This window comes from Anabrus simplex, chromosome 12 (genome assembly GCF_040414725.1).
Source record: "Anabrus simplex isolate iqAnaSimp1 chromosome 12, ASM4041472v1, whole genome shotgun sequence".
In the NCBI taxonomy this organism is placed as follows: Eukaryota; Metazoa; Arthropoda; class Insecta; order Orthoptera; family Tettigoniidae; genus Anabrus; species Anabrus simplex.
The window spans coordinates 88,220,918-88,241,162 of NC_090276.1; the positions used below are offsets into that span (position 1 = coordinate 88,220,918).

A 20,245-nucleotide genomic window follows, 5' to 3' on the forward strand; every position below is an offset into this window, starting at 1 on the left:
CAGGTGAGTAATAATTAATAATTATACGAGGAATATACATACTAAGAAGTTTGGAACAAAGTATAAATGAGGTGTTTAGTGTTGTAAAAATTATACATTCATGGATGTCAGTAGTCCCCGTACTAAAGAATACAATGTAAAATGACACATATAAGAATATAAAAATATATATAAGTATGTACAAAGTCTGGAGAGTAAAAAGTGATACTCTTTATATGCCGAGTTGGCTTGACACTGATCAGCTTAAGCAGAGAAATTAGGCAATTTGGTGTATTAAAGCTGTGTTGACCGGCAGCATTGTTGATTGTTGGACTTGAAGTTATTTTTGAATTTCTGGTTAAGAAGAAGGCGGATACTGCGCGTGGAGATATTAATTCTCAGTTCTTAGTGGAAACCAAATTGAACCTGTTAAAATGGAGAAAAGCCGGTAAAAAACAAAAAGCACGGAGAGAGGAAAGGGTTACCATAAAGTGAAAGGACGCTTACCTCGCGCTGCGGTGTGTGTAGTTTAGCTGATGGTGTCTACTGGTGGTGGGAAGAGAAATGTGGGCAGAGAGGAGGGCAGGCGCGTGCGGGTTAGGAGGGGGCTTAGGAAGAGTGGTGGTGGTTTGAGGGGAATGAGGGGGAGGGGGGAAGGCTAAGGCAGGGCTGAAGGGTGCGGAAGAAAGGGTAATTGTTTCGGAAAAATACCTTTGATTAAACTTAGGATTGAGTATTTGTTGGCTGCATTATTGCTTCTGAGGAAGGTGATAAATAGATCGAAGAGTATGTTGGGTTTCTCTGAAATTTCATTGAGATTGTGACTGGCATTGAAGTATTGGTCTAGGTGTATGTAGTAATTTTCCATTATGTTGAGTAAAGGGCCCTTGTTTGCTAATTCGAGGATGTCCATGTCCTGTTTGATATTGGAGATTCTAAATACCAGTTTTCATGTCCCATCTTCAGTTTTTGAGATATAAGTCTCCTCATAAAAGCTGTTCAACCTCTTCCCCCCCCCCCTCTTTTCACCCCCCTTAAAGGGATTTTCCCTAAACAGAAAAATATGTGTTCCTTTACTTTTAAAGGAGATTCCAAATACCAATTTTCATGTCTTTAAACTGTTCAGTTTTCGAGATATAGACACACTCATTTTAAAAATTCACCCCCCTTTTCACCCCCTTAGCGACGGAATATCCAAAAATCCTCCCTTAGCGAGCACCTAAATTGTAATATGAATGTATCCCCAAAATTTCATTTCTTTATGTCCAGTAGTTTTGGCTCGGCGATGATGAATCAGTCAGTCAGTCAGTCAGTCAGTCAGTCAGTCAGTCAGTCAGTCAGTCAGTCAGTCAGTCAGTCAGTCAGTCAGTCAGTCAGTCAGTCAGTCAGTCAGTCAGTCAGTCAGTCAGTCAGTCAGTCAGTCAGTCAGTCAGTCAGGACAAGTTATTTTATGTATATAGATTTTGTCATTACTTTCAAGGCCCATATTTCAATTATCCTTAGAGATAGAAAATAGAATGAGGTTTTATTTTCATACATTTAATGTGACTTTTTAAACCATGTGGGTAATTAATGTTTGTTAAGGCGTCAAGTCTTTACGGTCTGACACCTTTGTTCGAGTCCCATTGGCAGAGAAAGTGTTCACCATCAGAATGTTGGGCGGTAGTGTAGGAGAGGTGTTGGTATACAATTTCTAATCACTAGATATTGTGTGCCAACAGCCTGGATTCAGTGTTCATATGACACTGTTGACAGTGATTCGTCTGTCAGATTCTAATTTATTCTGCATTAGTTTCTACAGGCTGAAAAACCTCAGTTATATATTAAATGGAAATAAGAGAATCTTTTTTCTTTAAATCACCACCTACTGACAGGTTTGAGAGGTTCATTTTTGTATTCTTTTGTCTAATTACTTAATGCTGAAATAGATATTGTGGAATATAAATTTGCATGATTAGTATACTGTACTATTGAAAATGATAATTGTTTGATTGAATAGGTTTCAAGCGGAAAGAGTTTCGAGGCAAGCTGGCCATTGCAATCACGGCCAACTTCATCAACAGGCACACCGAGGCCGAAGCAAGGGTCGAAGAGATCAGTGGAGTGGCGTTCATCTTCAACCAGAAGTTCTTCAAGGACCTCTATGCGGAGACGGGGATCGACTTGGAGAACATTGTGTATTACAAAGATGAGACTCACTACTTTGTCATGACTGCCAAGAAACACAGTCTGATCGACAAAGGCGTTATCCTGCAGGTAGGCTTGCAGCAGTGCCTAGGGTGGAACTTTTCAGGAGTCAGCTTTTCCCCTCATTTCTAATTTTTTTTCGATGTACTATGAAATTTGTTGTTTAAAATACTTGCTAATAAAACTTTTCACAGGCAGAAGGTTGTTCCTGTACACCTTACAATGGAACCCACACTTTTTTAATGTCACATCGTCGTGGAGAGAGTAATAGGAAAGTCCGCGGCTTTATATATAATGTTACATTATTCATCATTTTTTAAGCATTTGTCCCACTCTTGCAGTTTGCGCTTTCTTGTATGTTGACTGCCTTTTCTGCCAGTCCAGAACATTTTGGGAGAGACACTAACAGGCTTTATGTGGGTGTTTTAGGCCGCCCGCTGGCCTATATCCGTCTGGATTTAGGGATGTGATTGTCATGGCTTATTACACAACTTGGCCATACCATCTCACATGATTTTCGCACCTTTTTCCGCTATGAACACCACACCTGCGACCGCATGGATGTTGTCATTTCTAATATGGTAGAGTTGTACGAAGCATAGGGACCACCAGAACATGCACATTTTCACTACTTTCAATGCTCGCTCATACTTTCTAGAGGCTGGCCAGCACAAGTGAATAGGTATTTTTCGGTCACAAAGGATGCAAGTACACCGAGGGACTATAGAATTTTCATAGAGGAATCTAGTTTTTATTGGAATGATAAAAATTGGAATGATAAAAATTATTCATTGCCTTTCACAGTTGAATTTTGTTTCAACGTTTAATGAATTTGAATATGTTTTAAGCTGTTTCTGTTAGTCAGTATGCTTTAGACTTTCACAAATCTCATTCAAAGTCTAAAGTATACTAATACATATCTTAATGGGTCCTCTCATCACTATCCTTGCCAAAACACCCTTATCAACTGAGCAAGGGAGGTTTGTGAGGAGGATAAATTAAACGGTGAACTATCCTGAGCAATGGCTGCTCAAGGAAACAGATGGACGAAGTGCTACATCCTAAGCCAAAAGACAGATGGTCACGTGATTCTCGTCCTTTGAGTCTGGCCTTTTTGTCGTATGTACAATCTGTCACGGATAGGATTGGCAATATTCTCAGAAGGCACAATATTAAGACCATTTTTATGCCTAATATCATCATAGGCATTTGCTTGAGATCTGTTAAACATCCTATTGGTTTAAACTGTGCTGGAATGTATATGATTCCTTGCTCCTGTGGATTGGTTTATGTTGTCCAAACTTGTAGGAAGGTAGCAATGACGGTTAAAGAACATCCCAGGCACTTACATTTTTGCCAGGCAGAGAAGTGTGCTGTAGCAGAACGTGCCGTACATAACGACCATCAAATCATTTTTGATGCAACTTCTGTCCTTTGTAAACATCTTATATCTAGAATCATTCAGGAGACAATAGAAATTGCTTAAAATCCGAATAATGTTAACAAAGATGCGGACTCAGTAGATCATCGCTACCTTCCATAGTTAACTTGTCAATACATTTCTCGTTGACTCGGGAGGCCCTGGAATGAACTGTATTTCTAACTAGGTCTCTGTCTTGAATCTACCTACTATGGAGTGACAGTTACCAATCCATTATTTGTTACTGCTCTTAAGACCAGGATCGAAATGCGTCAGCAGATTATAAACATTGTGTGACCTAATATCCCCAAATTAAGTATTATATGTCAGTAATAATAAGACGTTGTGCAATGAGTGTTATTTAAAATATGGTTTGGTTTTACTTCAGGGGCTGCCTGGCTGAGGCGGTAAAGGCGTACTCGGTTCACCCATAAGGACGTGGGTTTGATTCCCCATCAGGAAGTCGAAAAAATTTAGAAACAAGATTTCCACTCTTGGAGGTGCACATAGCTCTGAGGTTTACTCAGCCTGCACCAAAAATAAGTACCAGGTTAATTCCTGGGGGTAAAGGCAGCCTGGCGTAGAGCCGAGGTTACAGATAGTGGCCTGCAGGGAGATGACTTTACTTTGGTTTTACTTCATCGGTTGGTAAGCCACAATGTGTTATTTGCTTTCAAGCCTTGGCTGCCAAAAGCATGAAGCCATCAAAGTTAGTTCGGCACTTGGAAACCAAATGCCTGTCTTTTAAAAACAAACCCATTTTTTGAAAGAAAAATGCCTATAAAAAAAACCATAAAAAAGTATTCTTATATTTGCGGATATATTATGCAATATTTAAAGCATCCTATATACAGTAGAACCCCGTTTTAACGTGCCTGTTTTTAAGGAATTTCCGCTTTTAACAAAGATTTTCGTAAGCCCCAGCCAAATCACCATAAGCACAATGTTAGTTAAACCCTCTTCTAACGAACCCCGTCATAAGGAAAAGTCTGTTTTTAAGGAATATATTTCACAGAAATTACCATCGCACATCCCGTTGTAACAAAAATTTGCAATAAGATACTTTTTTTCCAAACTTACTTGAAATGTTGATTAATTTCCGTTTTCACGTAATCTCAGTCTGAAGTTAACATGTTAAATGAAAACACTTCTTTTGCGATGTGTGGAACCATGATAAATTTGCACAGCCTTTGGCAATCACTGTTATTGGCAAGCAGCAGCAGTACCGGAATGACGGCTGTATGGGAACGAAGTGCGGTTTCCGGCAAGACTAGCTGTACGGCCTAGAGACATGACTGACGTACATGTACATGCTGCGAGGCACAAGTAATTTCACTAAATACAAACGTTTAGGTGGGAGGTCTCTTGCAAATTTCACGTGATTTACAGTGAAAGATATATTTCAGAAGATTAAAAGCAATTAGAAACTGAAAAGGCTATGGATATTGAAAAAAATGAAAATGTATACTAAAAAAAAAAATCCATAATAATGATTAATTTCATATTGTACATAAAGTCTACGACATTTCTTCCATCATATATTTCAGCATCTGCAATAACGGTAGTCAATAATAATAATAATAATAATAATAATAATAATAATAATAATAATAATAATAATAATAATAATAATAATGTTTAAAATGTATGAATAATTCCATAATGAAATTAAATATCTTGTGTCCAGTCATTATCTGAAAAAGGAGAATCTTCACTAACGATAGTTAAATAGCTACGTCTCCAGTGAGGTCAGCCGCCTTAACCTATAGCCGCAGCACCGTTACACCGGCTAGGCATTTCCGTCTCGCAGCGCCAATTGCTGCTAAACATAAGAAGCTGACTCTTCAACAAAAGATCGACATCATTAGTGATGTTGAAAGGGATAGCCAAGAACCCTTGTCACAGATGGCAAGGAACTATGACTTGGCACCCTCTACGCTGTTTGCCATCACGAAGCAGAAGGAAGCAATTCTGACCGCGGGAGTGGAGTGCGGTTCTGGGGAAAAAATACGGAAGAATATTCGTTCTTTGCCGTACGAGGAACTTAAAACATTTTAACAAAATGGTTCGTGGGAAAAAGGAGCGAGAACACTCCAATTGTTAATAAACTTAACCATGATAGGTTAATATTGTGTTTGGTCCGTATTGACTGGTCTAAATGTACAATATAACTATTTATAATAGTTTATTTAAATCCGCCTTGATCAATACACTCATTAAATGAAAGAAACATTATTTATTAAACCATACATGTTTCGGGAAATCTCAACCACTGATGAAGGGAATGGTTGAGATTTTCCGAAACATGTATGGTTTAATAAATAATGTTTCTTTCATTTAATGAGTGTATTGATCAAGGCGGATTTAAATAAACTATTATAAATAGTTATATTGTACATTTAACACTCCAATTGACAGGAATACATACTTAAACAAAAAGCTCAAGGAGTCGCACTTCAGCTGGGTTTGGTTGATTTCCGTGCTTCTAATGGCTGGTTTGATAATTTTAAAGAACGGCACAGTCTTTCGTTCCAAAACGTGCGGCGAGAGTGCGGAAGTTAACGACGATACAGTTGTGTACTGGAAAAAGAATACGTTACCTCGACTTCTTGAAGAATATGATGTTAAGGATATTTTTAATGCCGATGAAACGGGAGTGTTTTACAATTTGCTCCCGTCGAAGATATATGCTGTTCACGGAGAAAAATGCCACTGAGGCAAAAAAAGTAAAGAAAGACTGACAGCGTTGTTATGTGTTGACAGTAATGGGAGTGAAATATTACCCCCACTAATAATTGGTTAATGTAAGAATCCAAGATGCTTCAAGAACACCCGTACACTCCCATGTAAATATGATTTTAACAAAAGTGCGTGGATGACATCCGAGATATTTCTAAAATTTTTACGAAGGAAGATAGTGCTGGTGATAGACAGATGTCCAGCTCATCTCTCAGATACATCTGTCCTGCAGAATATCAAAGTGGTTTTCTTTCCTCCTAACTGCACTAGTCACCTGCAGCCTTTGGACCTTGGCATTATTCATTCTGTGAAAGTGAAGTACAGGAAGGCCTAGTTCAAGGAGCTATTTCTTTCCTGAAAAGAAATGAGGAAGTGAAATTGAATATACTCCAAGCCATGCATATGTTTGTATCAGCATGGCAACTAGTCACAACAGACACTGTTCAAAACTGCTTTGGCCATGCAGGTTTCGGTGCCATTTCAGAAGTTTTTAATGAAGATGACACTATTGTACGCACACTTTTTAGTGATAGATTTTTGTACTCGGTTGAGGAGTAAGAAGGGAGCACTGCCAGTTCCGGTAATACTGCCAACTGAATGGAAATGAAATCTGAATTGAATCGATAATATGATCGATCGATATGAATTTTCTAAACCTTTATTATCTTACGCCAACAACTGTGTCACACACACACAATATATAATACTATATAACATTTCCCGATGCGAAACATGTTCCTACCATGAATTCTATAGTTTGGCTTTGCTGTGTAAACAACAACAGTATGAGTACTTAAAGTGTATGCCAGATGTCGCACAGTGCTTCTTAGTTTGTGTTTCAAAGGTTGCCAATACGAATCTCGAAGATAACTGAAGTCGACCGATTCAGCACTAGGGTGTAAATCTATCGCAAAAAAGTGCGCAGATAATACTGATGACATTAGGGAAGATTGGAGGGTTTTATCAAAGAACTCTAGTGCCACAACATTTGAAGAATTTGTTACTTGTGATCATCATATCCTAACCTCAGCACCACAGATGGATCTTGGAGACCTTTGTGATGATGCAAAAAGACAAAGTACTGAAGAAGAAGAAGAAGAAGAAGGAGAAGAAGAAGAAGAAGAAGAAGAGGAAGAAGAGGAAGAAGAGGAAGAAGAAGAAGAAGAAGAAGAAGAAGAAGAAGAAGAAGAAGAAGAAGAAGAAGAAGATGATGATGATGATGATGATGATGATGATGATGATGATGATGATGATGATGATGATGATGATGATGATGATGATGATGATGATGATGATGATCCAGCAGAATTAGGGCAGCAGTGGAGGGACTGGATATTGTGCTTCAACTTTGATGAAGATATCATCAACAGTCTCAACCAAATTGAGAGAAAACTTCTTTCCGTGAGACATCTGGGCAAGAGAAGCAAACTACTGTACTGGACTGTTTAAGAAAGTGAAGGTTAATATGCTTATTCTCGTGGTTCTCATGCTCTATTTTTCACAAATCTCTTTAAAATCATGTTAGGTCTCTGTTCCTTCAATTTAAAACTGCAAGTCAGTAATACCTATTTCTCTTTCCTTGCAGCAGGTTGTGTTCTCAATGATCTACTTAGGAATTTCTTAAGTCTGCTGTTTTGTAAATATTTTCTGTTATTCTTATGTTAATTTGAGATTTTAGTAGTAATATGTTCATTTATTATTTCTTGACATGACATTAGATTAAAGACATAAATGTATTATTATTTCTTGTGATAAATAGCCTACTTTCTTTGAACCCCCTTTTAAGGAAAACTCCTTTAAAGGAAGAAATGTCATATCCCTCTGAGATTTGTTATAAATGGGTTCTAGTGTAGTAGCATTCAGAGTGCCTAAGATGTATAAGTCTCATATGATTGCAGAATGTTTGCAACAGACTCATACATCACATTAAAAAAAAAGTGGGATTTTAGAATAGTTTTAACTCATTGGCGCAGACTTATGGAACCATTCCATACGTCGGCATTTTGGACAGAAATGCGACCTACGGAACTGTTCTGAACTAACTTATAAACGCTAGTAGTTCAAGTTATTGGCAAAGGTGGGTCTTGCTGGCATATACAAATTACTCCTTGAAGTTCAGGGAATCAGGGACAAGTACGGGGCCATTTTCCATTTCCTATCTCTCCAATGGAGAGATAAAAGCATACTACCTCGTCCTGCAGAGTGTGCAAGGTTTACAAATTAAGATCAGAAGTCAGGTGGCTATGTACCACTTCATCTGGTGAGCTGTTTCCAAAGATAACACACAACTGAAGACTGAAAAACAGTTCCTGAACATTTTGTCATCAATCAATCAATCAATCAATCAATCAATCAATCAATCAATCAATCAATCAATCAATCAATCAATCATCAGCTTTCTAAAAAAGTAAGTTTTTTAATAATTCTGATTAAACTAAGTCACTGCATAATTCTAAAAAATAAATAGTTTTCTGCCCCTGCAGGTGGAACAATTATTCAGGTTCCAATGGGTTAAAATATACGTATTCATAAAAATGTGTTTCTATGTGTTCCCTTCATTTGCAACACCCACTAACTATTACTCTTTACAGAAATGTTGCTACTTGATCCACACAGATTGCACGTAATGTTTCAGGATTATGCAGACACGGCCAAACTGCTAGCTCCAGAGAATGTAGACAAGGATGCTCTGCAGACATATGCTCGGGAAGCCGCAGACTTCTCCACCAATTACATGCTACCCCAGCCAGAGTTTGCTGTTAACCACTATGGTCAGCCAGACGTTGCCATGTTTGACTTCACCTCCATGTTTGCTGCTGAGAATGCCAGCCGGGTGGTGGAAAGACAGGGTTACAGGCTGCTACAGATCCTTGTTGGTGACAGTCTCTTAGAGGTTAGTACGGTATTGACTGGACAACCACACTGTTGTCCAGACATCATTCTATTACCATATTATCTCTCTCTCTCATAATTTTTTTCCCATGATTCTGTGTCATTGACTTGCTTAATTACATCATGCATTGTTCTTCCACATGTACTGGTAATCTGGCTAATCACCTTGTTGGGACTTTTCCTTGTGGCCCTTTTCCCTTGGTTTTTCCCCAAATGATCAATTTCTCCATATTCTCTAGTCCTCTCCTCATTACATAACCAAAGTATTTCAGCTGACTGAATCGAATCTGGCCTGAGATCCTCTTTTTAATTTTAAGCTATTTTAGGATGGAGTTATTTGTGCGGCGATTGGTCCATGAAATGCTTAACATTTCTCCAGCAGAACATTTCAGTTGAATCGATCTTATTTGTCTCCTTCTTTCTCAATGTCCACAGTTCACATCCAGACATTAGTATGGGAAATACTAGACATTTTACCAGTTTTATTTTCAGGTTGTTGAAAATCTGTTGGTCCTTCCACATTCTTGTTAATTTTGTTATTGCCACCTTTGCCAGATTGCATATGCGTTTCAACTCTTCTTCTGATGACGTGGAATTTATCAGTGATCCAAGATAGATATATTCATTGCAACTTGAAATCAATCAGTCCGCTTTATTTCTGCCTGTCCACTATTGTTATTTTCGTTTTAAAGGTGTTCACTTCTAAACCAAGTTCTTCGCTCTCCTTTTCAATTAACTTTTATTTATTTAGCACGTGGTGTAAAATCTACATATATACAGCTGAATATATTATAATAAAAACAAAACAATTCCATGTCAGGATGTCCAGTTCTTCCATCAACTCTAACACTGCCTCTGATGGAATGAAGAATTCAGCCCGGCTACGAGAGTAAGCATGTAGCTTGCATCTTCACCTCGTCAATCTGAGTTCTTCTACTTTTATTATTCTCAGCCCCGATAAGTTCCTTTCTGCTTCCCAGATTCATAATTCCAATTTTGGTCTGTTATTGGGAACTATAAATTTTCCAGCTAATTCTTTTTTTTGTTGCATGAGCATCTTTCTGTATTTCTGCTTCATGCACCGGATGATCATTTTCATAATATTTCATGATTTCTTTATTCATTGATATGGTGAATTAGGACACAATACTTCTTTAAATTGTAAAAAACAAAAGATAGTGTTATATTGTTTTATTCTTTGAGCTGACATCACTGATGAAAGGGGTGGATGATTTTCCCGGAACATGTATGGTAAAATAAATAGTTTTCTATCATTATAAGGTGTAGGATTCGAGACTTCTGAAACAACTAGTACAACACAATCTCGTCTCAAAAAATGCCACAACAGGATGTAAATGGATCAGAGAAGTAAAGAGGATCTGAAGGAAATAGGCCTTACAACAGAAGACACCACAAATAAGATAAAATTGAATACAAAACTCAAGCATACAAACCTCTGCTTTACCCTTACATGAAACAAACCAACAACACGCACATTTTATTGAGGAAAGGGCACGAAGATCGGAGCGTCTGAAGAAGTACTGGGAGGACCGCAAAGCCGAACAATCCCTTCAAAGAGACCTGAACGATGGGCTGACTAAAGTGATCTCATGCGGTCATAAAAGAAGGAGGAGGAGGAGGAGGTGTATTGACAAGGTGGACTCAAGTAAAACTATTTTAAATAGTTCTGTAGTAGATTCAGACAAGTCAGTACAGGATCAAAAACCATATTAACCTATTATGGTTAAGTTTATCAACAGTGAGTATGCCAGCCAGGCTAAGAAATTGTTTAACAGATATAAGAACTTAATTAAAATTTCCAAAATCTCTAAAGACAAAGTTTTTCTTAAAAAATGTTTATCTTATAAACTGGTGCCTAAATGTTTGATATCCTTGCCAAAAAGAGGAAGGTTACAATGAGATAAAAACAAAGAATAAGGTTAATCAAGTATGGCTCAGGAATGAAATTAAGTTTCTTTTCCTTAAAAAATCCAGACTTAATATTGAGTTATATGAGTTACATCTAATGATAGCCAAAACAGCATTGAAAATAAAGTGGGACTGGTTACAGAAGAACATAGAAACTTCAATGTATAATATTTTGAGCAAGAAACAAGTGATATTGGATAAAAAGTTCCAAAATTGATAATAAAGTAAAACACTTTAAGAATAATGAGATAAATATTTTGGGTCATAATGAACACAAGTTCTTTGAACCTGTTAGAAATCTAACTCAAGTTAAATTTGATGTTCATGAAATGAACATTTTAAGTAAAGGGCCTAAATTCAATTGGGAAAAGGAGAATTATAGTAATGGAAAAGATTTGGTCATGTTATTAGCTGAAACTGAAGTGGCCATAGCTAACCTACGAGTTGATGAACAAGTTCATCTTAGATACGAAGTTAGTAGAACGTTATCCAATATGATAGAAGATATGCTAGAGAACCATAAGGAGTTGAATAATAATATTAAATTATTGAAGAAGAAGATAGATAATAAAAATATTGTTGTGACAAAAGCTGATAAAGGTAATACAATTGTGCTGATAGAAAGACAGGATTATATTAAAATGATTAAGAATTGTCTAACTACCAATAATTTTGAATTGATAAAAAAAGATACCACTCATCTATGCAGAAAAAGCTTAAACAAATTCTCAATAACATAACTTTTTTATTAGACTCCAAAGATACTGTCTAGTTAACATGTGCCCAGAATACCTAATTTAAGGGCACTACCGAAAATTCATAAACAAGCAATTCCTATTAGACCAATAGTTAATTTTAGAAATAGTCAGGTATATAAGATGGCCAAATTCGTACAAATTTTTTTAAAAGAACACTAAGTTTAATAGTCAGATGCACCTAATTAATACCATTGACTTTTGTAACAGAATTAGAAACATTGAGCTAACAGACTACTACACGATACATAGTTTGGATATCAAAGATATGTACTCCAACATTCCTACTATAGATACCGTAAAAATAGTAAGAAAGAATTTAATGCAGCACAGCAAATTAAGTAAGGTGGAAATTGAAGAATTTTTAACATTACTAGAATTTACTTTGGAAAATAACTATTTCAATTTTGACAACAAAATTTACAGTCTAAAGGCCTAGCAATTGGTTCGCCGGCTTCAGGTATTTTAGCAAACATTTTCATGGAATCTGAAAATGATATAACTTTAAATTATTTACATTTAACAATTGCTAGAAATTCTGGTCATTTTGATTTTCAAATTTTCAGAAAAGCTACTCAAACAGATACTATTATCAGAAACGACTCCAATCATCCAAATCAACATAAAAAGGCAACATTTTTACTGTTTAATTAATAGAGTTATGAACATACCTATGTCTAGGAAGAATTATAATAGAGAGATTGCTCGTAGCAACGGATATTCCAGAAAATTTATTAATAGAATGATAAATAAAATGAAAAATGAACCAAAAACAACGTTAATTAAAGAACGAAAGGAGAAAAAGAAATAGAGAATAAATGTATATTTAATAAATCAGGAATTTACAAACTGACATGCCAAACATATAAACAACGATACATAGGACAGTCTGGAAGTAGTTTGGCTATAAGGTACAAAGAACATGTTAATGCAGTCAAACATAAAAGATATTCAGCAATGGGAGAACATATGGTTGAAAAGAATCATAAATTTACAGACATTTCTAATGACATGGAATTGATACATTCAGCCAAAAAGGGAAATTTCAGAAATGTTTTGGAAAGTTTAGAAATTTATCTTGCACAAAAATATTATTTTGAATCAAGTTTAAATAAGAGAAGTACAAAACATAACCCATTATATAAACCAGCATTTGATCATTTAAGGAACAAAAAAGAAGAAAAAAAGAAGAAAAACTTGAAGATCTTTCAATTTATATAAGTATTCTCATTCAGTTCAACAAAATTTTATGTAATAATCATTTTCATAATATTTTATTATTTCTTTGTTCATTGATTTAGTGAATTAGGACACAATACTTCTTTAAATTGTAAAAAACAAAATATAGTATTATATTGTTTTATTCTTTGAGCTGACATCACTGATGAAGGGAATGGATGATTTTCCCAAAACATGTATGGTAAAATAAATAGTTTTCTATCATTATAAGGTGTATTGACAAGGCGGACTCAAGTAAAACTATTTTAAATAGTTCTGTAGTAGATGCACTGGATGATGTCATGGTCCAGCGGTTCTTGATGGCTTGTGCAGTTTGCGAAAAGAAACACTTATGTAAATTTCTCACATACATAACATACATAACATACATAAGATGTAATAGTTCGGTGTACAGCAATTTGGTGCGAATGCAAAGGATTTTCTATATATGAAGCCAGTGTTACTGTTAGTGTAGGAACAATCCTGGTTACCTAATGTAAGTCTAATGGGATGTTGAGGCCACGAGTTCACACTATAGTTCCACGAGTGTGGAGATTCTGACACAGATGGCACTGGTATTCCTTGCTCCTGCTATACTTGATACGCATGCCCAGTGCGCAACAGCGTGGCCTCGCTTTCTGTTGTGACTTAGTACAGAGGAAGGTCGTTGCGTATTACACTGTCTTGGGTTGTGCTTAACATTTAATGATATGGGAGATCATCATAGTGAGGATAAGGCTGAGACTATGGATGATTTGAAACGCAACTATGTAAATTTTGACACTACAGTACAGTTGTAAACCCGAAGCAACTAATGCTAGTGAAACTCTCTTCAAGTTGAACACTAAATCAACAACCGATAAATTGCGGAAAGTAGATAGAAGAATCATCAAGACAATCAATAAGAAACACTAAATTGATGGCCAGTGGAGATTATTGCCTAATGAAGTGGTGTATCGTGAAAGCGAATCAATAATAGTTACAGTGCAGAACAGGAGAATTGCCTTTTTTTGGTCATATATTCATACTGCCAGACCCAGCTAGTGAAGCAGTTATTTAGTTACTTCTAGAAAAACAAAATGAAGAACACTTGGTTCACAGAGATCATAAATGATTTAGAAGAATTAAATTTATCAATGTTCCAAATTGAAGGCAGAGAAGGGAAGATAATTCTAAGGAATAAACACTTACAATTCACTCATGACATTTGAACGAAGGAAGTACACCATGACTGACAATTAAAAGGCAGCCAGGTCCAACAGGATGAAGAAGTTTTGGGAGCGGAAGAAGAAGCTGAAAAGCTGACTATTATTTAATACTATTAGATTTTGATGTATGTGACTAATTAATGTGCTCCAATGGGGGCCTAAACTATGTATTTTAAAAAACAAGACTATTGGCAGAATTTGCAGTGTACAGTAAACTATATAAACTGTATGTACAGACCTCCTACTGATTTGCCGTATTTATCTAGATTATTCTGATTAATGAACCTGGACAACATACTTCTAGTAATTGTAATATTACCACTTGTATCTACACCACTATAACTATTTACACCTTCAACAACCTGTGATAGCGCATAGCAATCTGCATTTAAAGAGATGCGCACTTCATTGAAATATATTTTAGTGATGTAGATCACATAATATGGTTATTGGCTTGTGTATTTTCTTGTTCAGAAAGATTCAGAGAATTTATTTGTGACAACAACAAAAAGTGCTAATTTTGGTGCCTTCAGACTGCTATATCACCTTCAAACTTGGATGATTTTCAAAGAAATTGTGAGCTGTATTCTTTCATTATGTAACATTGTTTGGTGTCATTTCAGCCCTTCTGGCCGACAGGCTCGGGGTGTGCCCGAGGCTTCCTCAGCTCGATGGATGCTTGCTGGGCGATCAAGGGATGGGGTGGAGGCCAAATAACACCACTGGAGGTTCTGGCAGAACGAGAGTCCATCTACCGTATCCTGGGCCAGACAACACCAGAAAACCTGCACCGAGACTACAACGGATATACGCTGGACCCTCACACACGCTACCCGAACCTCAACTCTCGCTGCGTGATGGCTTTCCAAGTACGAAGTCTGTACGACACGGACGACCCGGCCGGCGTCGAGCAGCCCCTACCCCAGCCCAATATCTCGCCTCATGACGCACCCAAGAAGAGAAGGAGGAAAGGTAGGTTGCAGCACTTTGAAACTATCAATATTTGCTATTGAGCAGCGTGCAGTCAGGGGTCAGAATCTCTCATAAAAACAAAAGGTGGCTGAAATATCTCCTGAGAAATAAGACCTCCATGCTCAGCATGCTAAACCTGGGCTCTTTTTACTACATCATAATCTGCCATAGCCTTTCGTAAATCTAGGCACCATAATCAAGCCGAATAAAGATTAATTTGATAAAACAATCGGTAGAATACGGACTACAAGCTTGTCCCGAGTTGGTGCAGCTCTTTTCACTTGTATGTACCACCCTCCTGCCAATTTTAAATTAAATCCAGAGCTCGGAGGTTGGCAGCTAATAGCACCGACCGTTACACTGCGTAAGGGGACAGTAGTAGTAGAAGACAATGGGACTGAACTGTTTTAATTTTATTTTTTAAAATTTATGCGAAGAGGCATGTTGTGGTAAGTTAGGCTTTGTAAGATTTTCTTGTAGCCAACATTAGTTGTTTTCCTCCTAATGTATGCACATGGCTCTGTGCAGCGTTTTTCCAAGGCCCTCCCGGTCAGCTGCATGTTAGCTGGCTTCTTCCTCTTCTGCTTTTACTGAAAGATATGACTCTAAACCCCTTCTAAACCACTCGTGCAAATTACGTACTGTAAAATGGTTATTTTATCTTAATGAGATCATTGAGGTTAATAAACAGTTGGTTTTGATAAGGACTATTGATTTTCAAAATATAGTTTCTAATGTTCAGGTTGATTTTTATGCAAACTATTGCATAACTCTTTGAGGGTTACGCTCCATTATAGGTATATACTGCCTTTTTTGTAGAGCTTTTTATGATCAACAATTTTGCACCTGCAATTTTGCAGTCTAAGGTACTGCTAATCATTTATTTACAACTAAGAATTTTGTTACTAAAATGTTTTACATCACGTCTGTATCCCACAGAGCAAATGATGTTCATCCTCGCTATATACACATGAAATCATCCCTTTCAAAATATGCTTTTATAAACATTTTCTTCAAACACCTTAGTCAAGTCCAGAAGCATTGCTTTGTTTTCCTAACAGTGAAAGATCAACTAGGCCTATACTGTTTGTGGTTTTGTGTTTTTTCTGGTAAAAGTTTTATATAATTCACACCTTTCACATACTACAAACAGTTGCAACTTTAAGGGGAAGGTTGGTAGATGCAGTGGAGGTTTAGGCCTACAAGTGGTCCGACATCTCTGGATGACAGAGAGGGGCTGGTCCCCACCGTTGGCTGTCTTGAGAATGGTTTTCCGTTCTCCTCCACTGAAGCGAATACTGGGACAGTTCCTCCTTCAGGCGATGACCACCAACTGCCTCACCTTCTCTCAACTTCTCCTTTACCACTCCAAATCTTCCTGCCTAGAGGGGCCCATCAGGGTATGAAATTAAAACTTTCATAGTTAGTTAGTTAAAGAAAAACAAGAACACTTCTTTCTCATACATATTTGTAGAATTAAGTTGCTTCTTACATGAAGTTTTTATATCATCATCATGAATTCTTCCAGCGAGCCGGGTAGGATGTTTAAGAACGATATGCCTCCATTTATTAGGTCCTGGTACGGTTCTTTTCTCTCTACGGCATCTCATGTTTCTCTTCTCTTCTCTAGGTTTTCTCTTATCTGATCTAACCACCTTTTTCTAGGGCGTCCAATTGGTCTTCATGCCTGAACGATCTTTTCAAAATACCCCCTTGGTGTTTGAGTCACCTTTATCTGCTTAACATGTCCTAGCCACTTCAGCCTTGCAACACTCAGCCTTTTTTCTATGGTCAGGTTGACCTGCAGGTCTCTTTATATCTGATCATTCCTAATTCTTACGTTGTTTAAGTTTTTGCAATTTTCATATATTTGTTAAATTTAATTTTTAGTTTCCACTTTCTTCTGTTAAGAACTTCAAAGTCATACCCAAAGACTTCCATCATCATCAGCTTCATCATCATTAAAACTTTGCTTCTTTAAGTGACTGCTGAGTTATCCTTTTTTCTTTAGTCAGTTCACTGAAAACATCCACTTACTAAACCCTATTGAAGTTAATCCACAAATCCAATTAAAATAATAATATCTACTGCACTTGTTATCACGTTATTAGCACTGATTATTGATAGCACATTGGAACTGTACTAAAGAGCTTGTGTGTTTGACACTACCAAAATTGCTCCATGAAATGACTGGAAGGTTACCTCTGCACCGGAAAGACTCAGACAAGCTCCTTCTATCATTTGTATGCTGCATTCCTGCTTTCAGTGCTCTGTTGGTGCGATACATTGTATGCCCAGCTTCCTGCAGTCCATTCTACTGAAAACATATATTCATATACAGTATATATATTTTAATAAAACAGTCTAAAAATCATGGGATTGATTTTAATATAACATTTTAACATTTTTTTTAGATGGTTGCACGCCTTAGTGCCCTTATGAGGAACTGTCCCTGATGAAAGCATAAATCAGTATTTTGAATGTTTTACTGCACTGAGCTCATCCAGTTTGGTTTTAGCTTTCTTATTTGCTTTTGGACCAAGTGTTCTGTAGATGATGATAGTTGCTAGTTTCTTAGAGTAAGCTGAAGCTTCTTCTGTGTTTCATGTTTGTTTACTTTTTTTCTTTGTGTTTTTCGCCATCGATGCTGTGACTTGGAACACGCCATCGTTCGCTGAGCAGTCAAGGGTGGGTTTTTTTACAATTTGTGTGTCTGCATGAGGAGCACCTTAATTAGAATGTAGCTTGCAATCTTCACATTGCATGACATGTAGTTTGGTTTGACCTGAAATCAAATGTTCATAAGAGACCTATTTACCTTCTGCAATCTTCATTGCATTTTGTTTCACAATGTTAGAAAATGTACTTTCTTCTTTTGTAGCCTAGGAAAATCTTTGTCTTTTGTCTCGTAATATAATACTGACCCATCTTTAGCATGCATCCTAATTTTTTTAACTTCCTATATTGTTAGAAAATATAAATCCAGTTTCCAGACTACAGAGATTTTGTTACTGATAACAAATTCATCTCCATAATATTCGATGGCTCATTTTTTGAATGTCAGGATTTCAGGAGATCTTGTCATCATCGTCATCGTCATTATCACTATTTTCCCCCCACCCCCACCCTATCCATCTTCAGCTAGGTTGGGGCATTTTTGATACTTCTCCAACTACAGTACCGCTTCTTCTGTAATTCTGTTCCATTTCAGGTTCCTTCTTCTTGTACTGGTCTTGATCAAGTCCACCCATCTTGCTCTCTTTCCCTCAAATGTAGCCTCCATCATTGTTTCTGTATCCTTCCCTCCTCCATTCTCTTTACTTGTCCAAACCATCCTCGTCTATCCTCAGTTCTGTGTTTTCTCCCTCTTCTTTTTGGTGTCCAGGTCACTGCTGCATTTGTCAATATGGGTGTATGGTACATTTTATACATCACTTCCCTTCCTTCTTCCAAACTAGATTTCATACATTCTGGTAGAATGCATTTGTCTGCAACACTTTTTTGCCAATCTCTTATCCAGCCTTGCTTCCTAGGTATTTGAAGCTGTCCACATTTTCAAAGTTCTGACCTCCAGTATTTGATTCCTTTCTTTTCTCTATTGCTTCTTGTTATGACCATCATCTTGCTCTTCTCCACACTGAATTTGATACCATGTTTTACTTTTTTCCTTTTCATTCATTATATCCAGAGGAAGGTGTCCAAATGGATTCTTTAAGAATATGGGAGGATTGATATGGAACAGGGATGTACCACAGAGATGTAAAGGAATTACCTACAAGACTTATTTTGTGCCAGTTTTGATGTATGGATCAGAAACATGGGTGATGTAGAGGGACAAAAGTAGAATACAAGCAGTGGAAATGAAGTTTCAAAGGTGTCAAGTACGTTTAACAAGAATGGACAAAGTAAGAAATGAGAGAGAATGGGGAATAAGGTACCTCTACAGGAAAAGATAGAAAAATCAAGGTTGCAGTGGTATGGACATGTTCAGAGAATGGGAGAAGAGAGGATACCAAGAAAGATATTAGAAATGGAGTTGAAGGGAAGGAGACCTGGAGGAAGACCGAGGGACAGATGGCTGAAAGGTGTAAAGAAGAGCATCTAGGCAAGAGGAGGGAATTGGATGACAGTGACAGAAGAGAAGTGGGGCATGGAGAGGCTTATGTTCCAAGCAGACCCAGCCTGCGGTTGGAAACTGCTTCAGATGATGATGGTGGCGATGGTGTCCATCATCAGTGTTCTGCCATATGACAGGTCTTCACATGGCAACACAATCCTGTCTCTTGCCACCCTCTTTGTTTCCTCATACTTGTATTCTGTCCTGATACTGTCCAGCATCTGATATCTTTTCCGTCCTCTTTGTCTTTTTTTCCATTTACCGTTCCTTCTATAGCATCTACAAGCAAGCAATCTCTCCTCATGCAATGACCAATCCAACTGTACTTTTTCTTCTTGATTACTTTTAATATATTTCTCTCTTCCCCAACTCTTCTTAAGACTTCTTCATTCTTTACTTTTTCTATCCATTGTATACTTTCCATTCTCCTCCAAATCCACATCTCAAATGCTTCCAGTCTTCTTTCATCCTCTTTTCTCAATGTCCATGTCTCAGCTCCATACAGTTCCATGGTCTATACAAAGCACTTCACGAATCATTCCCTCAAGTCTCTATCGATGCCCCCACAAAAAAGTCTACTCTTCTTATTAAATGCTTCTTTCGCAGTCGCAATACAAGTTTTCACTTCCCGACTGCACCTCATGTCCTCTGTTATTACACTTCCCAAGTATTTGAAAGCATCCTCCTGTTGTATTATTTCCTGCCCTAACTTTATGGTTGTCTTCACTTTTCTTGTGCTTATCACCATACATTTTGTATTTCTTATTAATTATCATTCGAAATTCTTCACAGACAGCATTTAGATCTCTTAGCATCGCCATCATAGCTC

At 37.2% G+C, this 20,245-nt stretch overlaps 1 protein-coding gene across 8 annotated transcripts in view; it reads left to right on the top strand.

Moving 5' to 3' along the window:
- Mical (Molecule interacting with CasL) overlaps nucleotides 1-20,245 on the top strand; it is a 688,331-nt gene that overhangs the window by 430,863 nt on the left and 237,223 nt on the right. For all 8 annotated transcript variants that reach the window (XM_067156726.2, XM_067156729.2, XM_067156731.2 and 5 more), the window contains 3 exons: nucleotides 1,979-2,235; nucleotides 8,961-9,218; nucleotides 14,951-15,299. In XM_067156726.2, the coding sequence (XP_067012827.2) occupies nucleotides 1,979-2,235; nucleotides 8,961-9,218; nucleotides 14,951-15,299 (864 nt within the window). The remainder of the gene's footprint in view (nucleotides 1-1,978; nucleotides 2,236-8,960; nucleotides 9,219-14,950; nucleotides 15,300-20,245) is intronic.